We start from the raw sequence: 22,346 nt of genomic DNA, 5'->3' as shown, positions 1-22,346 counted from the left end.
GCCATTGTATAAGTGCAGGCGACTGTACATTTTGTCTCGTAGATGTGATGAACCCACAAACAAAAATGTATATCACAAATATGGAAGTCGTGGGTAATCTTCTACTCGAGCATGACAGCTTCTCTTTACTGATCACTTCCCATATTAGCCACAAAATGCTGTAAATGCCTTCCATAATCACAATAAGACAATAAGTATTCCACAAATTTCAGATCAGGTTTAACACTTGCCATTCAGAATAGTGCATCTTCCTCCCCCAACAAACCCCTCTCTTTCCACATCCATATATTCCTTTACTTGTCCTATACAGTAATGTCCTTCTCCTCAAACCCACACACCTCTTTCCATGCATGCTGTACTGTGATAGACTTCTCACAGTATAGTATCCGCAAATATATCCATTTCACTAAACTGTACATGCATATAAATCATTAAGAACCACAATCTTCAATTAGAAAAATGGTATATAAATATCTAAGATGTTAAAATAATAGAAGGTCTATAATAATTAACAACTGACTGTAGGAAGATGGGCAGACACCAGTCATGACTTATGGCATATGAACAAGCTCCTTATCCTAACTAAAAAAAAAAGTATCCATTTCGAGAAAAAAATCAAGACTTGACTGAAAGATGTATGACCACTTTTGGATATGAATAAGGCCAGTCATTCGTACTTTATACCTTCCTGTAACAAAACATTTACAGCCGGTCAGTCACATTTCAACCATAGGTAAACGGAGCTCATAGATATCTTTTGACCCAACTTGACGTAAGGTTTCCACTGTGTTTAGTCATCCTGCAAGACATGTTGGGTGTAACAAAAGGGAATTCTCATGTCTTGGAATGAAGAATCTACGGGACACTTGATGTCTAAAAAGGCAAGCACAATTCTATAAAAAAAAATTGTCGAAACAACATCAACAATTCAAAATTTCTTAATATATGTCACACTGAGATCACCAAGACAGGAAAAAGCTCTAAATTTAACCACAAGACTTACATAAATTAACTTTAATACCTGAATTCAATTATAAATCTTTGAATTCATAGTACCATAATAATTGCATATTTAAATTAACCAATAAACATAATTTTGAATTTGTTGATTATATGATTAATTTATTAGGGAAACAGAGGAATGGTGATGCAAGGCGGGAGTTGTCTCACTGCTCCAGATCTCACACTGGAAAGAGACTAGTGATGAATAGTGTTTTTTATTTTAATTCTTCTTAATGGATGTACTGTTGAACTTCAGTGCAGCTAAATAATTTTACAAGAGGATCAAGATAAAAACAACCTTCAAGTAATTTTAAATCAGATTAATAACAATAGTTTTATTTACTACACCAAACATTTTCTTGTTTTCAAAGTTCCTCGTGATACAATGTGTTTTAGTTACAGCCTACGGTATGTTCCCTCAGCTGCACAGAAGTACTCAGTAACCCAATAAAAACCAGTAGGGGGGTTTTCTAGTATAGTATAGTATAGTACAGTACAGTATAGTACAGTACAGTACAGTACAGTACAGTACAGTACATGCTTCTAAAGAAAACCTGTATTGGAAAGAGCAAATGAATGTTGGACTATCGCAAAACATTTGTGATTTCTACTGATTCAGAAAAAAATTGAGGATTGAAAGGAAATATGTTAAAAAATGAAAAACAGAATGTCTCTCTTCTTTCAGGGGGAGACATACTGAAACTCTACAGTAAATTTCAACTGATACACTCATCTCTGTATTTTGCCTTGGGAAGAAATATACAATAAAGTATCATATTACTAGCATCATCTTATATACAGCAACAGTCATAACATCTCGTACTGTGACGTGCCTTTGTTTATATCCCATCAACACAAAGGCTCAGCATATCTTAACTCTCTGTCAGATAAGATGGCACACAAAAAAATAGATTAAAAGATACAAATGTTGCATAAACTTCCTGGATGCAGATGTTTTGTATATCACTGTAAACTTCCATCAGCAAGAATGAGTGTTCAGTAGGTGGGTTCATAGGGAACTGGAATATAAAGTGTTGAAAATTCAGTTGTCTTTATATTATGAAATTTTCTCCACTTTTCCAAAATAAACTATGTTATTTGAATACTGTATACATAAATAAATAATGAAAGGGACAGGAGGTATTGTATCTGTACTTTGTAACACTTTGCTGAAGGTTTTATTAATGAGTAATAAAAAAAACTCATTCAATGGTAATAAGTAGAGACAAACACCCCATTGGCAGCAACAGGAGAAATAACAGCAACAATAATACAATACAAGTATTAATAAGTATTAATTACACAAAAATTACTTCACTTCACATACAGTATATACCAAAAGATTAAAAGTTATTTCTCCAGGTAACATGTCAATGAGTTAATTATTTCTTAAGAATTCCCTCATTGCAGTATGAGTCAATAGTGAGTGTCCATACCACAGTGTTGGTGGGGTTACAAAGGACCACCACCGCAGAACAATCGTGGTCAAAAACCAGTGACCAAAGATCTCCCAGGGTCTGAGACGTCGGCCACTCCGTCACTATGTACTCCCGCGGGTGGGTGTAGCCCTGAAAAGATGGGACCAAACTCCTTGTATGTGGAGGCAGGGGGTTCTCAGAAGGAAGAGTAGTGGCAGTAGAGAGCTAGAATGCTTACTTCTCTGTTGATAAGACTACAACATACTGTATCATAAGTGTGCATTTCCATTGACAATTTTAACACTAAACAAAATCATTAAAGACTGGTGAAGTGTATCTTATAAACCTTTAAGAAGTATTTTCATAAAGGTTTGAAATACACAATGACAACAAACTGTAAACACTCTAGCTACACAGAAGGTGGGGGAGGTGGGTGGGTCTCGGTGATGACACGGAAGTGGGGCCTAAATCCAGGCAAGTTTAGAGGTGGTTTAGTTAAAGCAAGCAGCAGGTGTGGTGATCCATTCATATATTACTAAAATTTTAAGGATATGAAATTATATACCTACACAAAGTTATTATTAATATAATACAATGTACTTCAATACAGTAATGTACATGTAATACAGCAATAAAATATATGTCTGTACTGTACTAAATATAAAATAGATTACCCCTTTGTTCTGCTGTTGCTTTATAAATAATTTAAAGTAAAGAAAGTGCTTTGATGGTGAAACTTATACATACAGTACCATATATACCCAGCCTACAGTATATTCTTCTCTTCCTCTATACAGATTTAGTTCTTAAAAAAGGCACTGTATTTGTTTTATTTAATGAACAGCATCAAAGCACTTCCCATAAGATTTTACAGTGAGACTTAAGATTGAGATTTAAGTGTATTGGCTTTTTTTAGGCATCTTACCGAGGCCTCCAAGGGTGAGGGGTTGCACAGGACTACGACGGAAGTCACCTCATGGTCGTACACAAGGGACCAAAAGTCGGAGGTGGTCGACTTCAGGGGCCACTCGGACACTATGTATTCCCGGGGCCTCAAGTACCCCTTTGGAGCCGCCACAAAACACAGACGGAAAAAGGCAGTGGCAAAAATAAGGTAAGAGGGTCAGGAGATTGAGTGCTGGCTAACAAAATACTTTTAAAAGACTTTCCATATTTGACGTTCTAAAACTCGGGGTTAAATACACTACGTAACTTTGCTCTCTCTCTCTCTCTCTTAACCTCAGATCCTCAAGTGTGTGTAAAGGATAGTAGGGATATGGTTCAAAATACCAAACAAATATCTTTCCATAAAAATTAATGAAAATATTTTTAAAAAACAATCAAGGACAAAAACAATCCCCATTCCAGGTTTAAAAAATCTATGAATCTAAAGTAACAAAATAACATGCACTGGATCACTAAGGTCAGGGAAGGGGAGAAACAAATAAGGGTTCTTTAATTTAGGTTTAGGGTCGTGTTGCAAAGTTTGGCTCTGTGGATATCTCAAAACACTAACAGTCAAGCAGACACCTTATGGTACAAAAAAGAAGTAAAGTATCCAAACATTAGGTAGTAAATCTTATGTACACAAAAGGGTTCATAAGCTTATTACATTACATGATATATCTGTAAGACATTGACACGGTCTTTTGATATGGCAATGTTATCTATTATTATGATCAGATACAAACTATAAACTATTTCATTACCGTAATAAAAAAAAAAGTTTCAGTAAATCAACTATGATATTGAAATAAATATTGAGCATATGACATTAGTAGATGTTTTTTATATATACTCACATCAACACAAACTGCGTTAATGTAATCGGTGTTGCTGTTGCCTTGGAATGATGTGATGTACGGTCTGAAGTTGTCAGCTGAAGGAGAAGAGAAATTAAGTTATCAGTCACAAATAACTATACATACAGTATTTTATGTTCTAAAATTCTGTAGTAATGAAAGTTTATTTACAGTTCTGTACAGTATATAGAACTGATTTACAAATATATATGAGAAAGTCCAATAAGTACTATATGAAAATTTTAACAGCAAATATCTCCGTTAGCCGGAATCCCTCAAACCCGGAACTCTCCGATAGCCAGAATTGAAATTTTCTCGAAAAATCGTTCCCAAAGCCGGAATTTTCCGGAAAATTCCGGCTTTGGGAACGATTATCTGAGGGGCACATTTTCCGGAAAATTACGAGAAAGTTTTCCAGATACCCGAAAAATTCCGGGGATGGGGGATAGTTTTAACTACTTAACCCTTTGGCTCCCAAAGGTTCCCATAAGCTGAATAAAATCATCTGACAGTAGACCCAGAATAAAATTACAGTGTGACAATTGGCGTTAAGGGTCATTCGAGAGAGATTTTAACCCCTTGGCTCCAGGTTTCCCTTTAAAACGTTCAGGCAGTAGCTAGAAAAAATATTAAAGTGCAACAATCAGCAGGAAAGGATTAAAAGCAAAGGGCAGTAAGTAGTGTACATGACAAACAATGAGATGCAGATAAATAAAAATAACACAATGAACCAAAAGGTATGAAGTACAATCACCCACAAAAGTCCTGTCGCCTCTCCTTCACGAACCCCGAGATTCAGACTCATGAATCCAAAGCATCTATGGACAGAGTAATGCGTCTGTGTCTATTGCTTCGGGTTCACGAATCTGATTCTCGGGGGTTTGTGGTTCAGGAGGAAAGACGACAGATCATTTGTGGGTTAATAGGTCACCTGAACCAAAAATTCTGGACATACTGAGACAAAGAATATGTTCTAAAGGTACACTGTAACACATGCAACAGTGAACACCAATTAAGGGAAATACAATTACAAGGCAACATAACACAATATATCAAAAGACATAATAGACAAGATTATAATTATCAGGGGCTGTATAGATGGGAAATGCAAAAGCTATGCTGTGGCAGGTTGAGGAGAACAGAATCAACGGGCAATACTGACGAGGAACACAGAGAACGTTACGATTCTTGACTCGGTTGTCCGCTCGGTGCCCGCCCGCACAGTCACCGATGGTAAACCTTGGAGTCATCTTACAAATTTTCTGAAACATTAGAAACAAATTATAGTGATAAATGATAGTGGGGTAATTATAAGTGAGGCCATATTCCATCACTATGTTTATACTGTACTATATTAATATGCTGATTTCCGCATAGGAAAAAAGATAACACGAAGTTCTCGAGCGCTTTTGTGTATTTCACATCTTCAAGGGCCTCTACTTACCAAAGGCACAGGTGAATCTAGGTTGACAGTAATACAATAAAGGTACCATAATTTATCATAAGATATAGTACAAAAAACTTAATCTACTCTAGCTATCGAAATATCTGTCATATATTCAAAACAAATGAACTTTTATCTTTTCAAAGACATGGAAAATGTAAAAATGAAAAGTATATCTCCAATTACAGTAATCACTCTCAATAACAGACTTCTCAATAGTGGATATTCTCAATAACAGAATCCTCCCAATAATGGACAGGGCTTGCAAGAATTAGTTTGGTAGATTTATCAAAGTTTACTGTATATACTAGACAAATAAATGCATCAACCACATCAGAAACAAAGATGGATTTACACCAATAAAAATCATACACAGTCCAGAATACTTAACTTTATCCTGTATTTTCGTATTAGACCTTTGGGGAAACCTTCAGTATGAATATTATCAAATATAATGTTTAAGTTTATTTGTCATGATGATGTATGGTAACAGGCCAACAATGCATCATAAACATACAATTCATACCACTCATCATTCTAAGTTTCCTCTCAAACACTTCCGAGTATTCTAAAGCATAATTTTTTTTTAGCTACAGTGGAGGAAATTAACCTACAGAGAAGCTGGTGTGACGTTATAACAACTACAAAATTCTTATTGTATAGAAGCACATTAGAACAAGATTATGTAGTTAATAAAATAAATGTATATAAGTGCCTAAACCCTTGTGTATGGTTTCCCTTCTGTGCTGAATAAAATTACCTACCATTACCTACCATTACCCAAATAAAACATTAACAGTGATATTCCCGTGGTAAAGGGATTAGTGGAGAGAGTCTACAAACTCTTTGTGTATGGCTTCCCCTCTGTGCTGAGTAAAATTGCCTGGCATTACCCAAATAATATATCAAAAGTGGCATCCCCGTAGTGAAGGGGTTAAGCAGATCTGCACACATGCATTTAAAAAAAGCTATATTAATGGTTATTTAAAGCAGACTAATACATAAAATAAATCCACATAAATGGCTTTCACATCCATGCCATAATTAACACTCACAAAAGTCACCAGACATGTGTTACATTAAACAATGGATAACTCTTCAACATAACAACCAGACAGTATGATGAAACAAGTCAATCCTTCTGAGAAATATAGGACTTCACCTCAGTACATCATAAGTATAACAAACTCATGGACTTGTGTCAATCATCCTCAGAAACACTGCTCAAGGACAGATGGTTCTTCCACTCCTTGGGACTCTGGTACACAGCCTGACATCCCACAATATTTTGCACATTTTTTAGTTCCATATTTTGTTATTTAATCTCTTTTCTAGTATTTTCTTAAACTTATACTTTTATCTTTTTAATTAACAATCAAGTGTTATTCAGGCAGACCCTATGCTTTTCAATTATTTATTCAATATTACGCTAATACAAGGAGACACTTGTATCTGTGTACCCATCTAGTTAATGGGAGCAAACACTGAAAATATTCACCAATTGCCATTAAGACCCTTTAAAAAGGGAGATTTAGAAACAAAGGTCACCATATGAGTTAAGGAGGTGATGAGTAATGGCACCTGAATAGCCTGAGCAACATTACCTTCCATTGTTTACTGACTTAAACATCTGGGGAAGTAATATGGTTACACCACTTGTTTCCTGCTTCACAAGAAAAGTGGGCAAATTCCAGCCTTTACATATTTCCAGTTCCAAGAACTGTTTCATTAGAGATATCAATACAATTGACAGCTCAGCCAGAGGTCAACTGTGTCAAGGAGAGAACTTGATTACATAGTTAGTATGTGGTCATTTAGTCATGGGCGTCTGGACCGTAAGGTGAGACCATCCAATTTGAGGGTGAGACAGTGTCACAGGAACCCTATTTTAGAGGATTGCTGCAAGGCTGACATAATATTCACTGCTTAGAGATTATTGCATGGTTCCCTATGATTTGCAAAAGAAAAACCCTTGAGGGAGATTGTTTTGTCAGATGAACCTAAGTTGGATTGTTTAACAAGAAAAATAGGGACTACAGTATATCACAAAAACTGTTTTTTAGAAAAAACGGCATTATTAGGAAAGTTGAGCAAATGCCATGTTCCATCATAAGTATTCTTTTAGCAGTAGAGTAAGATTATGTTTTGTTGGGGTTAGTCCTGATTAAGACATTGTGAGTGTGGGCTCTGCCTCAAATGCTATTCCCTTCCCAGAACCTAATGGGGTTCAGGAGTTGGTCTGAGAAGGATTTCCTCTCCTCTTGTAGGTTTACTTCTCTTTGTCTTCCTCTGGCTTTGATTCAAATAAGGGAAGGATAAGGAGCTAACTTTTGGTTAATCTCTGCATGATTGAAGAACACAGGGTTGGCCCTCTTTAAATATGCTTTCACAAATAAGCAACAGTCAGGCCAAGGCTTGGATACTTTTCCATCATCCCAGTGAAGTTTATCTTGAAGCTTGGCAGGAATGAGGTAAGGTTCTCGATATGCTTTATGACTGAAGATGAGCAAAAGAAGGTAAGGTTGTGCACTTTTGTGATACCATAACTTCTCAACTTTTAATATCAAATGAAAACCATTACTTCCAAGTCTTCCTCTTTTAAGGAGGATGATTTTAATGGAGATGTTTCACTAATTGTCTGATTAGTCAGCCTGAGACATCAACCAGGAGACTTAAGTGTAAAATACCCGAGTCTCTTATACAGACTTGACTGTAAAACGAGATTTCTAGGATTAATCCATAATTTACCATAGTGTGTGAGCAAGTGGAGATTGTGATTTAACAGAGTACTGAGTGTTGGTGCAGAACCTCAACACTTGTCTACTATACATGGTCAGTGATCAACATAAAGATACTGCATAACACTAAATTAACTGTACAAAGAGTCAACATGATAAACACATTACACTTACAAACTATCAATAAAACTTTTGAGTGTTATCTCTCCTCACCGCCAGAATGAATATATACTTGTGTGCTACCATTTACTTGTGTTAAGTCTCTAAATTTGTTAACCTTTTAGAAACAAACTGGATAAGCACAGGCAGATCAAACTGACATGTGCAATTACAGTCCTGAGAATTTGTAGCAGCACCACTCACCCCACCAATTGTTGTCCAGAAGTGAAAGAACATCTGGATATACAGGCCAGACATATTCACCCACAACAGACCTAAGACTCTTGTACAATACCATGAGAATAATGTAGATTGGGCAATGGTCTCATAACATAAGAGCCTTCTCATGTACTCAATACTGTTAAGAGCAATTATTACAAGTATTGAAGTGTTGCTCAACTCTTCCCTACAGTATTACTAGCCATCAGATAAAGTCATTTAGAAATAATGTTGGAAAAATATGAGTGATAGATATTCTACTATTTTGATTGTCTCTTTTGATCTGAGGAACAGTGAGCACAGAGTTATTTATTTGATATAATATTCATCTACCATGTTCTGTATGTGGTAGAGAATACATGAGTGCAGTATATCATTACAACCATAAATACAAAATATATTCCCAGATCTCTTTAAATGTTCTATATCTGTTAACTTTTCTTGTATATAATTATCAAATACAGTACAGTGGGGTATGCTATAACGAATCTAATTGGTTCTAGAACCTTGTTCGTTATAGCATTCGTTTGTTATAGGATTAATCCGTTCCAGGCCCCCAAATACAACCACTTAACACTGAAAAATATAATATAAAATTGTAAAAATTGTAAAAAAGTGCATAAATATGCATCTAAACCCCTGAAATAAAGAATATCATTAATATTTGTTATAATAAAACAATAAATTAGAAAAAAAAAAAAAAATTAAATTATGTTCATTGTAGGAGTTTCGTTCGTTATAGCATTCTCAATTTTATAGGTAAAACCGTTCGTTATAGGAATATTCGTAGTAGGATCCGTTCGTTATAGCATACCCCACTGTACTATACTGTAGTTTAATAAAAGTGAGAACTATTAACTTTTTTCATATTATTAGTTTTATCATGCATAGTAAATGACTGCTGTGTCGGTTCTCATGATACCAATCAGTACTGTTCATTAACCACCAAAAATTATCATTCATGAATTCTGTTCACTTTTTCGTCTTCTATCTATTACATAAAAATTTTCCATTACATTTATCATCATATTAACTTTTCATAATTATCTTAAGAAACATTAACATTACAGGGTACAGTACAGTACAGTACAGTACAGTACAGTACAGTACAGTACAGTACAGTACAGTACTATCAAAAGTTCATCTAAATGTACATAATTATGATCAACAATTGTTTGACCAAGGCTGTGGCCACCACCTTCACAAATGGTATTTGTTTATTAAATACCTAATAAGTGAACATGATAATGTATAAGGTGCATAATAGTCATATGTGTGTGTGTGTGTGTGTGTGTGTGTGTGTGTACTCTTCCACACACACACTATAATGACAACAATATACTGAGAGATCAACGCCTCTCAACAGATCAGCATCAACATATACCATTCAATATTTGATTACAGGACTTGAAACTATAATACTTATGGCTAGTAATCCACAACACACAGACAGCATATTAACAAAGGTATAAATTCCTTTTAGTATATATTACTAGAATAATGTAAATAAAATAATTAAGATTCTTATTAAACAACTACAGTATCGTGTGGTGGTGAGTGTGGGGTCATCTATAAAAGTCCACTTGCCTTTTTTCCTGAGCCACAAACCCCAAGATTCAGTCTCGTGAATTCGAAGCATTTATTGACAAAAAATAATGCATCAGTGTCTAGTGCTTCAGGGCCATGAGTCCGAATCTTGGGGTTTGTGGTTCAGGAGAAGAGGCAATAGGACTTTTGTGGGTGAGTGTACCTGTGTAAGGCTCTAGGCTGGACTGACACATTATATGTGGATACCTTAATGTAACGGCAAGAGTGATGCGTCTTTTAATCACATAGCCTGGATATTTTACAATACTGTACAATATTTTACCAGAATAAAATACCTTGAAATAATAGTTTAAATATCTTACAATACCAAAATGATGTGTTTTAGTATCTCTGTTCTGCCAATGAAGGAGAACACTTTTTCACACATCAATGCATGGCACACAACAACACACGGAGGAATCACTTTAACATGTCCTGAAAATCCTCCACCTCAGCAAGGCTTATGTTGTGTGTGGGCATCATACCACTACAGATGTGTGGACAGTTATTATCAAAAGTGCAAGCTGTACACTATCACTTATGAGAAGTTTATATATCACATGTGCAAGCTGTGTATAAGACATCAGTGAATATACATTATGGTCGTGTGTGTGACTATACTGTAGTAATATATTACATTGACAAATAGTACACTGCAATAGAGAGACAGTACACTAATGCACAATAATATTTCATTAGCTACTTGTGAGCAGAATACAATGTTACATGTGTGATGAATATATATATATACAGTATCACCATCCAAGCAGATAGTACATTATCACATATGCTAAAGTTTATCATCATAAAAAAGTGCATAACTACTTCCATAGTGTAGTCACACATACAGACAGCACCCTGTAATACACAACTGACTGCACGATCAAAGGCATTGATGACACATGGACTGTAAACAAGTGACCAAGACTGTACACAAGATGAAGCCTGACACAACCTCATTACCAATGATTCCTCAACCACTGGAGAAGCTTGCAAGGAAATAAAAGACAAATTACACAAGACACAAACTACAGACATTGATTTCATACAACAAGACACAAAATATGTATGAATTACAGTACAGTAATGGCGAGAAGTCCTGTCCCCTCTCCTCCTGAATCATGAACCCTAAGATTCAGACTTGGGGTTCGTGGAGCAGCAGGTGAGGTGATAGGATTTGTGTGGGTGACTGTACCTATAAAATTACTGTTATGTTGAATAGCTAAATAAAGTACTGTGTATTGTACAGTAGTATATTGTAAAGGTCATATCATAATAATGTATTTGAGAATAAATACATTTTCTGTACTCTTTATTACTTTTTTATTTTATTCTTTAATCTAAATTACTAAATATGTGACTTTAAATTATAATATCCAAATTAAAAGTTACATGTATTATCTTTCAGTGACAAAGGAACAAGATCTCTCTCCTCTGGTACTACAAATGACTCCTAAGATACAGGAGGTCCTATGATGGAAGAAGCTTACCAATAAAATGCACAAGTTTGTATCAGTTATCTAAAATGGTGGACAGCTCTGGAATGGTGGAGAAACTGGTACAATAGATGATGAGGCTGATTTTTTCCAAGGAAGTTTGAATTCAAGATATGGGTGAGTGTTGGAGAGAGTTCAATTGGTTGCCCCGTGAAAGTGATGAGGGAAAGAAGGCAAGTATACAACTGTGGTGGAGTCCATTGGAATGAAAGGTACAGTTTGGTTTACCCCCATGTGCTGTAAAGAGTCATAGGTAGAGTGTCAAGTATCAAGCAAGTAATTAATGTTTTTTTTGTTTTTTTAGATATAGATATGAACCAAGAAAAGCAGACAAAAATAAAAATGATACTGATATTACTTTTTACTTTTATTTTGTCTTGTTAGCTAAGAGGGCACTTGGAAGTCCTACATCTAATACTTGGTTCCCACTCTATGGAAATTGAGTTGGTGATAAGGACATCCAGCTGTAACATGTGCTTCAAATTTGCCTGATGGTAACTGGGAGGACACCTTGCTATCACTCAATCACACCTCACGCAAGCTGGGAAAACGACCCTAAAGTGATGATGACCCTAACGATGATGAAAGAAAACCACACGCTGTAGGAGAATGAGTGTGTGAGGTCATAAATAAACAAGAGGGAAAATGAAGACCTGACAAACACAAACATACCGTAAATGAGGAATAGAATGAAGGGGTTTTGTAGACAAGAACACTGTGGGTCTTAAGGAATCAACTATACCATAAACAAGAAGAGAAGTGCATGGAGGAGACTTCATGTGCTACACTGCAGGAGTGATAGTCTTACTACCTGTACTTCTATGTCTTCATATTCAATAAAATAATGAAATGAACGGACATGAAAACAGGAACAAACCGACAAATCAACTGCAAAATCAAACTGTATTACATAAAAAAAATTAAACATAATACCCTGTAGTGAACACAAAACACTCTTACCTCGAACTCTATCTGATACTCGCTCTTGTTCCCGTTGATCTTCATAGACTTGTGTTTGAGACGTTGAGACAGTTCACTAACGGGGAAGAAGGAGTAGCCACATAAAAGGAACTCCTCCAGGGCATCGTATACAAACCGATACTGATTCTGCGAAACAAACATTGGACTCGGCTTTCAACAGTATATGGACGTGAGAAGTGTTAAGCATAGTCATGTAAGTAAAATATTAAGTGAGATTCATATTATATGAATAAAATAAATCTAATCAAACCTTACAGTGAGATACTAAATTCATCACCCTATCCACTTAGCCCTCTCGTGGTCTTTTGATGCAGATTGTGTCGCTAAGCGCGCCCGTGCTGGCCCGAACCTCCCTGCTCAGCTATATCTTACTGAGAGCACCCCTTCCTGTAAGCAGAAATGCTGGAACAGTGGACTGGCCCTATCAACCACCCAAGTTCCTCCCACTAGCCACGTGGGCTGGCAGATGCATCTCTAAGGGTGCTACCTGGGTCTGAATCACTCTACCCAATGTTTACTTAAATAGAAAAGCGTTCCTGTTTCCAAAGCAACCTGCCTCAAAAGACTGTGACGGGGTGAGATTGCAAATGACGCTATTTGCATCAAAAGACCACGAGGGGTTGAGATTTCCGACCATGGCCATGAGTACCACAGGGTTAAAGATATTAAATTCATCATCCTATCCACTTTGGGGGGGGGGAGGTAAAGTTTGTACTGTACCACTGTCTCGATCAGTCCTGGACGCGCCTGCTTCAATCTCTTGACATAACCATAGATGTCGAACTTCCCATCTTCCTCGTGTAGCTCAAGGTTGGCGTCAACAGCCATGTACACACCCGTCCTTGCACCTCCGTCACTAGAGAGAAACACTCGACTTAAAAATTTATATAAACAAACATAAAGATTACATAGATTACAGTGTACATGCAGTACTGTATTACATCCTCTCAGTAGCGTTTCTCTTTGTACCCAACTTGGATTCAGTGATATTTCTAGTTTTTCTTATCTTTTACATTCATTTCATTCACTCATAGTCAGCTTAACTCAAATCAGCTGAATTAGACTGTTAATTTATCTTCTATTCAAGTCCTGTTATGCCATGTCAGTGCATTACCTACCTATCAATCTCTTCTCCCCATCTTCTTCACTCAGATTCACATTAAACTCTAAAAGTCATAAATTATTGATATCCACAAATATTAAACAAGACAGCTGATTGTCTCTCCACCTGCAGTGTACTATGATGGGGCCGTCAGCTGGAGTGAGGTTGGCTTGCGTCCATAATTTGATTCTCCGCCGGAACTCTAAGAGGCCATTGATGAAAGGTTGCGTGTGTGACGGCCATTCTGTGTAGTGGAACTGTACTATTTCTCTCTCTTCTTCAGGCTGTTGGAGGAGAAGGAAAATATTTGATTACTGTCGCCCATTTAAACAAACAAAACTTTATCAAATTTATATGATACCGCAGTACAGTATATACTGGGTAATGCTATTGTTTTCAAGTGACTTCCTTTTGAAATTCAATATACTGAATATAGTGTAGTGCAACTTGAATCTAAATACAGGTATCCGTACACTCGCTCAAAAAAGTATCTTTATGGAGGGGGCTGATGACTTTCAAAAAGAACAATATGACTCCTGTTGTCTCGGTAGGATTGCCCAAATTCTTCGTCTGCTGTGTCATATTGTCTCATACAAAATCATAGATATACTGTACTTTTTAGAGAGAGTGTACTACAGTGAAATTACAAACAATGCTAAGAAGAGAAACTGAAAGATTTATACTTACAAGGCTGAGTATATATAAAGCTCTATAACTAAGAATAGGTCAAAATAGGACCCAAAACCAACCACTAAGAGAAGGTAATAATATCTCACATGTCCCTCTAAGCTGAGTTTTAGCGTGCGGATCTGGAAGTTAGCGAGTTGCTCTTCTTTTAGAAGGTCGACCTTGATGCCCTCATAGTGATCAGGGCAACCAACCATCGCTGGCCAGTATTGTACACACATAACCTGATGGTGAGAAAAATGGGATATTGAAAGCTGTTGGTTATTTAAAAGAACATAGATATGAAAGGTATGTCTAGTATCTGACAAAGGTACTGTACAGCAGCAGTGTGCTAACCTCTTATCACTACATCCTGGGTTCAATCCCCAGGTCGGATGTGAGAAGGATGTCTATGATATTCAACTATACTCCAGGTTTGACTGCTATCACTTGTAACTGTTTCAGCTGATATCAATTTTATAATCTCACTTTATTCAGTAATATTATCATCCAGACCATTAAGTATAACATATTACTCTACTTAAAACTTATCTTCTTGTGCAAGTGAGAGATAATAAACAAGTTTATTATACTCAAGGTTGACAGCTGTCCTCGATGATCTAAATGTATTAATTTCCTTCTTTTAATTTTCATTTCATTTTCTCAAAAATTTATATTACTTTTAATGGGTGACTGAATGACCTCAAACTTATATAGTCAAATAATTTCCTACAACAAGCACAACATCTAACTCTTCACCAATATACCTCCAAGTTACTGTAAATTTTTATTGCTTACCTTAATAAAATCGAATGTTTTGGTAAGCATGACGATAATACGGGATTTCTGTTGCCACACCAGCCGCCAGAAGTCACAAATAGTGTTTTCTAATGGGCCCTGTGTCGCTACATAGGCCTTTGGTGTTAGAAGACTCTATAAGAAGATAGAGTGAATTAAAACCAGTTAAACTTGTGTTTAAAACATGATATGTATTGGGCCAAAGACTGAGGTCAACACAGTGGGCCAGATAGTGGTCAGGGCATTTAGTTAAGACAGTGATGAACCAGAGGTCAGTACAGTAAAGACTTTAAACACTACTCAAGATAAAGGTCAAAATAGTATTAAATAATACAGTGATCAAGCAGAGGGACTTGTGAACAACTGTGCTTGAACTGGATCTTTAAAGAACCTAAATTGCTTCAGTTTCTACAGGGGTCTTGAGTCATCAAATAAATCTACATGTTAATGACACTGAGGATGTACTCTGGCTTCCTGTAAGGAGCTTGAAACTTACATTAGTACTGGACATTAATATTAAAAAATAGGAAATACTGTACTCTCTCTTTAAATATATACTGTACAGTCACCTGCACTTATACCTGGTACAGTGGCTGGCACGTTTTGTGAGATGTAGCAACTCTGTTTTTATTTACAACAAATTAAAACTCCCCGAATGACCCTAAAGAACCTCACCATAGTAGTCAGACTAATGCTACTACATCAGTATTCCTGGACAGGTCGCCACATCTCACAAAATGCACCAGCCATTGTATCATGTAAAAGTGCAGGTGACTGGGTACCAATACAAATTAAAATGCTGCACCACTCCTCTCACACCTTACCTAATACACATATAACTACTAAAATGTAAATCTCCGGCAGACGATCACAAAAGGTTGATGGTAACTTACATCAACATATGAGGCATTGACGTAGTCTGAGTCTGGGGAATCAGGCAGTGGATCCAGTACCACTCTGTTGTAGTCATCTGTCAGAGAATGGCAGAAACATTAGCCTCTTGAAGAAAAGATGATGTAGCAAATTCTACGGCTGAGCTTTATATTGGAGCTCCACTTTCACCTAAAGATTAACACTCACTTGAAGTTCCACTCTCACCCACGATCCTCTGTCACTTAATGTCGAGGATCCACTACCCACCACAAGTTCTCCAACCTGTGCTACCTGTGTGGGGTTTCATCACAACCCTGGAGGGTGGTGGGGAGTAGGGTTAACTGTTTTGGGGGTTTCTTAGCATCCCGAGATTCTGGAACAAACCAGGATATTTCCCGGGATCCAGGGATTTCCCGAATCAAGTGATATTTGTACTAACTAATGCTATATGCTAACCCTACATACTTCATTAGTGTAGTATCTGTAGATTATTTGACAGGCAATTGATTTGAGAAGTTATATTACACTGAAGCAAAGTTCTCTTTATTAACTTGCATATTGCTGTAAAAATAGGTACATGATATGATTAAACAAGCAAAATTTTAATTAAACTCATTCCATTCCTCAGTTTTCAGTCTATCAAAATATTGCCATGCATATGACTCGGCCATAGTTTAGCAAAATCACCTGAAAAACAATAACAACACTAAGTAGGCACTATGTTAATTTATCATATCAGTCACATGTCCGTACTCTGTATCATGCAAGCCAAGATTCACCATTATATCATGGCTTACATTTTGGCATCATATACAGACAGATTACTGGACAGTCAACACACCTCTGCAGGGAGATAAACACGGCTAAGGCCGGGACCCGAGCAAGACGCGGTGAGGGCCAGAAGTCTACAGGAACGGTACGCGTCACTTCTGTCAGACTCTCTCTCTCTCTCTCTCTCTCTCTCTCTCTCTTTCATGCGTTTTTTGTATTTTACATAGTGCAAATCAGAGATAAGGAATAACAATAAGAATCCTGGGATTTGAACCAAATTCCCGGGAAAAAAAACCATAACCACTTACGCCCGGGATCCCGAGAAGGAAACAGTGGGGAGTACCCTGTATCCTTCTACCCACTCCCCACACCATCTTCCTTCTACCCACTCCCCACACCATCTTCCTTCTACCCACTCCCCACACCATCTTCCTTCTACCCACTCCCCACACCATCATCCTTCTACCCACTCCCCACACCATCTTCCTTCTACCCACTCCCCACACCATCTTCCTTCTACCCACTCCCCACACCATCTTCACCACAACCACCATAACATCCCGCCATCACTAGTAAACTCAAGATAAGTTGTTGTACCTATTTTTTTATTTCTCAACACCTTTACTGTAGCCCCCTAACCTCAGTTACCATCTGTAATTTTAGCATTACAGAACTGTGTTGTGGTTTGTAGGCCGATTATGTTTCATGGGCGAGAGCTTTAATACACACAGGTCTCAGCAGTGCACCATGCATTAATAATGACCTTGTGTATATAATGCAGACTGTGGCTCATCCTCAAGCTTGTATCATTTCATTTGCCAAAAATAAAAACTAGATAATGAACAGAACTTACAAGCAATACTTCTTTTGTTGGTGTTCTTGAGTTCATTTGCTTCCTTCAGCGCGTGACGCAGAGAGTGTGGCTCCACCTTTGATGCCATCTGCAACATAAACGCTGTTATAATAAAATTTGTAAATATGCAACATGATTCACATGAACTGCAATCCACTGACGCAACACGGACGTAAGAGACACAAACTACAATTGCTATATATATAATGTATAAATGTCAGCATGTCAGACCAACCTTAATAAAACATTAATTTTATAAAACTCTTAAACTTATGAATTATCTCTTCTTTTTCTATTCCAGTTTTTATTATACAATATTCTTTCTGTCCGACTATAAAACCTTTGTAATTTTAGTCCATTACATATTTTTTTTATTAATACTAATATTATTACCTGGTATGATTAACACACAGTAAAAGTAAAGTAAAACTCGACCTTGTAGAGGCTGGCACTGACCTGGAACTCGACCTTGTAGAGGATAGGGTAGCGACGGTGCTGTGAACATATCCTGGGCAGGTCCTTGGAGTCCATAGGCTTCGTGGGGATAGCACCAATAGCCTTGTCTTCCTCCGCTGTGGGTGAGAGAGAATAATTAGGTTTTGTCACCCTCGTAATATCATCATCAACAGTAAAACAAAATGACATGGTAACTTGTCCTCGAAGAAACCAATATACATTACATAACATTGAACCATTTGATCAAGAAGGTCATGTACAAGTTGACATTATCAGTGATGAAAAAGGTCTTAATTTTAGGAGCTAACAATACCGTACACAAATAAAGCTCGGATCACCTGAAGAATCGTCACCCCAGGATATCCCACCTGAAGAACTGTCGCCCTGCCGGAACTCTGGGGCGACGATTCTTCGGGTGATCCTAAAGCTCTTAAGATAATGTCACTCCTAATATTTACAGTCAACACGATACAAAACACTATCACCGACCCCCACCAATTCGTCTGTCATGGGAGAAATTAACCGCTACACCAGGGAAGCCACACCGCCCAATAACCATCCATGACCACCCCCCCCCAGTGACCCTCGGCCTCTACTACACACTAACTACAATTGCTCATATCGTCACGGGGAGTAAACCTTCACAAATGTATCCCTGTTGTTGTTTTTATTTTGTTTACGTTACTGATCCCATATATGCGGCCTTTGTTCCACCTATGTCAGCAACTTTGGAATATATGAAAGGAAGTTTGTGAACCGGATACTGTGAAATTCAGAAGGTTCGAATAGGTGTTTACATCAAGAACACCAAACGTTATAATACAGTATACACCAAACGTTATAACAGTCCTTAAACTACAATGAATCAACGGGATACGAACCGGTAGATTGCTGCATGAAAACCCATAAGTCTGTGAACCAGTCCTTTACATCAAGAGAACCGAAGGACGCGAACCACTTTACCACACCACGAGACCCGGGGCCGGGGTTCTTACACTAGTGGGTCCTTTTTACTTACTTTTACACCCGTATTATTAAACAACATCTTCCCTTGAAGAGGGTCGTCGTGTGTCAACCAGAGCTTTAAACTAAATGAGTCCTGAGGGACACCGCAGTACTGTACTTAACGGGGAGGTGTGGCGGTAAAATGAACTAATTCCAATATTATAAATTAATTTTATTGGAATTAGTTAATTTTACCGCCACACCACCCCGTTCGGTACTGTACTGCGGTGTCCCTCAGGACTCATTTAGTTTAAAGCTCTGGTTGACACACGACGACCCTCTTCAAGGGAAGATGTTGTTTAATAATACGGGTGATTTATACTCTTCGCCACTGATCGGCTCGTTAGCCGCTCGGGCGATCGGTCACGTCTCTGTTATTATTCGCTCACGGCTGACAAACACACATTACCTACTGGGTGAGGGAATAACCTGGAAGCCGTGACGGAGGGCTGAGACGCAGAAATATACACTTTTAATTCCATTTTATTCTCTCTGCTCCCATTCGACCTATCAGCCATTTGGACGGTCGGTTACGCTACTATTACGCATTATTGACAAGTACAGTATTGGGCATGTCGTTCTTTCCTCCTTGCAACAGCTCAGAGTCAACACACAATTGTCAACATTGCCAACATCTACTTTGAGTCCATCCTTCGTGTTGTGTTCCGCTGTGGCAAGTGTTTTCCTGCTTTCGTTAGTGTGCCCCGTCTTATCCATCTGTCCGTTTGTGTCTGCCCTGTATATGAGCCACACGTTTATAAAACTTCACTTGGATATCTAATCATCGGCCCTTGGGCAAAACATATTATAAATATTGTCATTGTGGCTTACATTTTAACATCCCATACATAGTGAACCAATCTTTGTTATTCCACTTGAATTAGATACGATTTTCCCTGCCACCACACTCCAGCATACTCCTCCACACTCCAACACACTCTTCCACAGTCTAACATATTCAACCACACTCCAACATACTCAACCTTCTCTCCTGATATACCCCCTCACCACCACCACCACACTCCACCACAAAAATTCCATCTAGGGATCATCCTCCACCACACGTATTGTCACTCACTCAATCACTCACCTCACACTCGCACTCTCTCACTCACTCTTCACGGCTCAGAGAATATTGTAAACAAAGGTTGGGATACACACACACACACACACACACACACACACACACACACACACCAAAAGTAGCAGTTCTATAATAATAAACTATTCATCCTTATTGAAGATCATGATAATTTTCCGCCACTCTCTCAGTCCCCGTCATTCTCTCAGCCATGTCATTCTCTCAGCCCCCATCTCTCAGCCCACGCCACTCTCTCAGCCCTGTCATCTCTCAGCCCCCATCTCAGCCCCATCTCAGCCCACGCCACAGCCCACGCCACCTCAGCCCACGCCACTCTCAGCCCTGTCATCTCAGCCCCCATCTCTCAGCCCACGCCACTCTCAGCCCACGCCACTCTCTCAGCCCTGTCATTCTCTCAGCCCCCATCTCTCAGCCCACGCCACTCTCTCAGTCCCCGTCACTCCCTCACTTCTTACAAACGTCACCTCAAAAGCACACTGTCAGAGTCAATTTCCAAGCAAACTTACTTCACAGAGGCAATAAACATACGCTGAGATCTGTGAGCTAGGATGACTGGTGGCGATGACCTGAGCTGGGATACGTTCAAAACACACTACAGTCAGACCATCTATGGGTTTAAGTGACTGAAATTAGATACAGGACGATCAGAACCCAATTACATGAAAAGATGATCGTATTTACTCTAGTTCTGACATCACTGTACCGATAAATATTTCCGGGTTACCTGAGTGGTTTACCTGGCGAAGGAGAGGACCCGGATTACCTGTTGGCCAGTAAGAAATGTGATAGCGTTTCGTTCCCTCCGTGGCTTCCTCCTCCTCTTACCTCTCTTACACCCCTTCTCCTCCTCCTCCTCCTCCTTCCTCATTCTTCCTCCTCCTCTTCCCCTGAACAAGTGAATCACAACCTGCGAAATCAGATCTGGTGGCGGCGACGGACGGAGAGATGACGTGTTATTACCAGTGTGTGTCTGTACGCCCCTCACACTCTACACCAACACACCCTAACTCCATCCCCTCACACTCTATGCCCGCCCCCTCACACTCTATGCCCGCCCCCTCACACTCTATGCCCGCCCCTTCACACTCTACACTAACACACCCTATATACACTACAAATCCAGCAGCAACAACATAACATTAACGAACTATGAAACAACATTTACACAGGATGGCCCAGGTCATTACCACTAAACACCCACAGCTTAATGTATAATTTTAACCTCGAACACTGAATCGATGTTTACCCAGAACCACGAACCAACTCTCTTTTTTTCTTCAGCCATTTTTCCCATAGGTCAAGGTTCGCTATAATCGATCTATTTGAGTTATAGTTCTTGTGAAGGTTATAGAGGCTTTATCCTTAACCCTGAGGCATTTAAATTAACCTTGATGTGATGTTTCTATGGGTAACTATTTTCTTTTGTGTAAATTTATAAATATTTTTTTTCTTTTTTGATTAATGTACACACACACACACACACACACACAGATAGGAGCGCCAGGTAATCCTCCCCTAAAGCTATGATATAAAGATGGCAGGTAATATGAAGACTCCACTGTGATCACAAGTGCTCTCTTATCGCCAGCTACGGGGGAAAACATATCGTACTGGCATCTGGCAACAAGGTCTGAGGGCGGGAAGTAAACAAACCAGACGTATGAGTATATTATATAATTAAGTTAAGTCTATTTTATGTTTTTAACACCATAATACATTATACTAAACTGCCATAATATAGCACCAATAAACTGTCGTAAATGAGCTATATTAAACTGGTAAACTTTATATCAACAACCTAACGCCCGCCTCTCCTGACTTGACTGGTAGTTTTTGTTTAGTTTTTGCTCGTGGGTGAGGGATGTTTGTCAAGG

The 22,346-nt window shown here is 38.2% G+C and overlaps 1 protein-coding gene and 1 long non-coding RNA gene across 9 annotated transcripts in view; one reads left to right on the top strand and one right to left on the bottom strand.

Moving 5' to 3' along the window:
• LOC121854162 (receptor-type tyrosine-protein phosphatase kappa-like) overlaps window positions 1-22,346 on the bottom strand; it is a 122,726-nt gene that overhangs the window by 15,564 nt on the left and 84,816 nt on the right. For 6 of the 8 annotated variants that reach the window (XM_042348610.1, XM_042348607.1, XM_042348605.1 and 3 more), the window contains 11 exons: window positions 18,366-18,481; window positions 17,910-17,997; window positions 16,306-16,382; window positions 15,413-15,547; window positions 14,725-14,859; window positions 14,075-14,232; window positions 13,567-13,702; window positions 12,826-12,972; window positions 5,385-5,484; window positions 4,223-4,299; window positions 3,346-3,483 (listed from right to left, as the gene is read on the bottom strand). In XM_042348610.1, coding sequence (XP_042204544.1) covers window positions 3,346-3,483; window positions 4,223-4,299; window positions 5,385-5,484; window positions 12,826-12,972; window positions 13,567-13,702; window positions 14,075-14,232; window positions 14,725-14,859; window positions 15,413-15,547; window positions 16,306-16,382; window positions 17,910-17,997; window positions 18,366-18,481 — 1,307 coding nt within the window. Of the gene's footprint in view, window positions 1-2,438; window positions 2,571-3,345; window positions 3,484-4,222; window positions 4,300-5,384; window positions 5,485-12,825; window positions 12,973-13,566; window positions 13,703-14,074; window positions 14,233-14,724; window positions 14,860-15,412; window positions 15,548-16,305; window positions 16,383-17,909; window positions 17,998-18,365; window positions 18,482-22,346 lie in introns of all 8 variants that reach the window. The other 2 variants (XM_042348606.1, XM_042348612.1) reach the window with 1 other exon arrangement.
• On the top strand, window positions 7,288-12,222 carry LOC121854163. Its single transcript, XR_006086495.1, has 2 exons — window positions 7,288-7,345; window positions 11,778-12,222. It is a non-coding gene; the product is annotated as an uncharacterized LOC121854163 (long non-coding RNA).

The sequence above is a fragment of the Homarus americanus genome, unplaced genomic scaffold (genome assembly GCF_018991925.1).
Source record: "Homarus americanus isolate GMGI-L3 unplaced genomic scaffold, GMGI_Hamer_2.0 scaffold13581, whole genome shotgun sequence".
NCBI classification, from domain to species: Eukaryota; Metazoa; Arthropoda; class Malacostraca; order Decapoda; family Nephropidae; genus Homarus; species Homarus americanus.
This window is presented reverse-complemented; position numbering and strand designations above follow the sequence as displayed.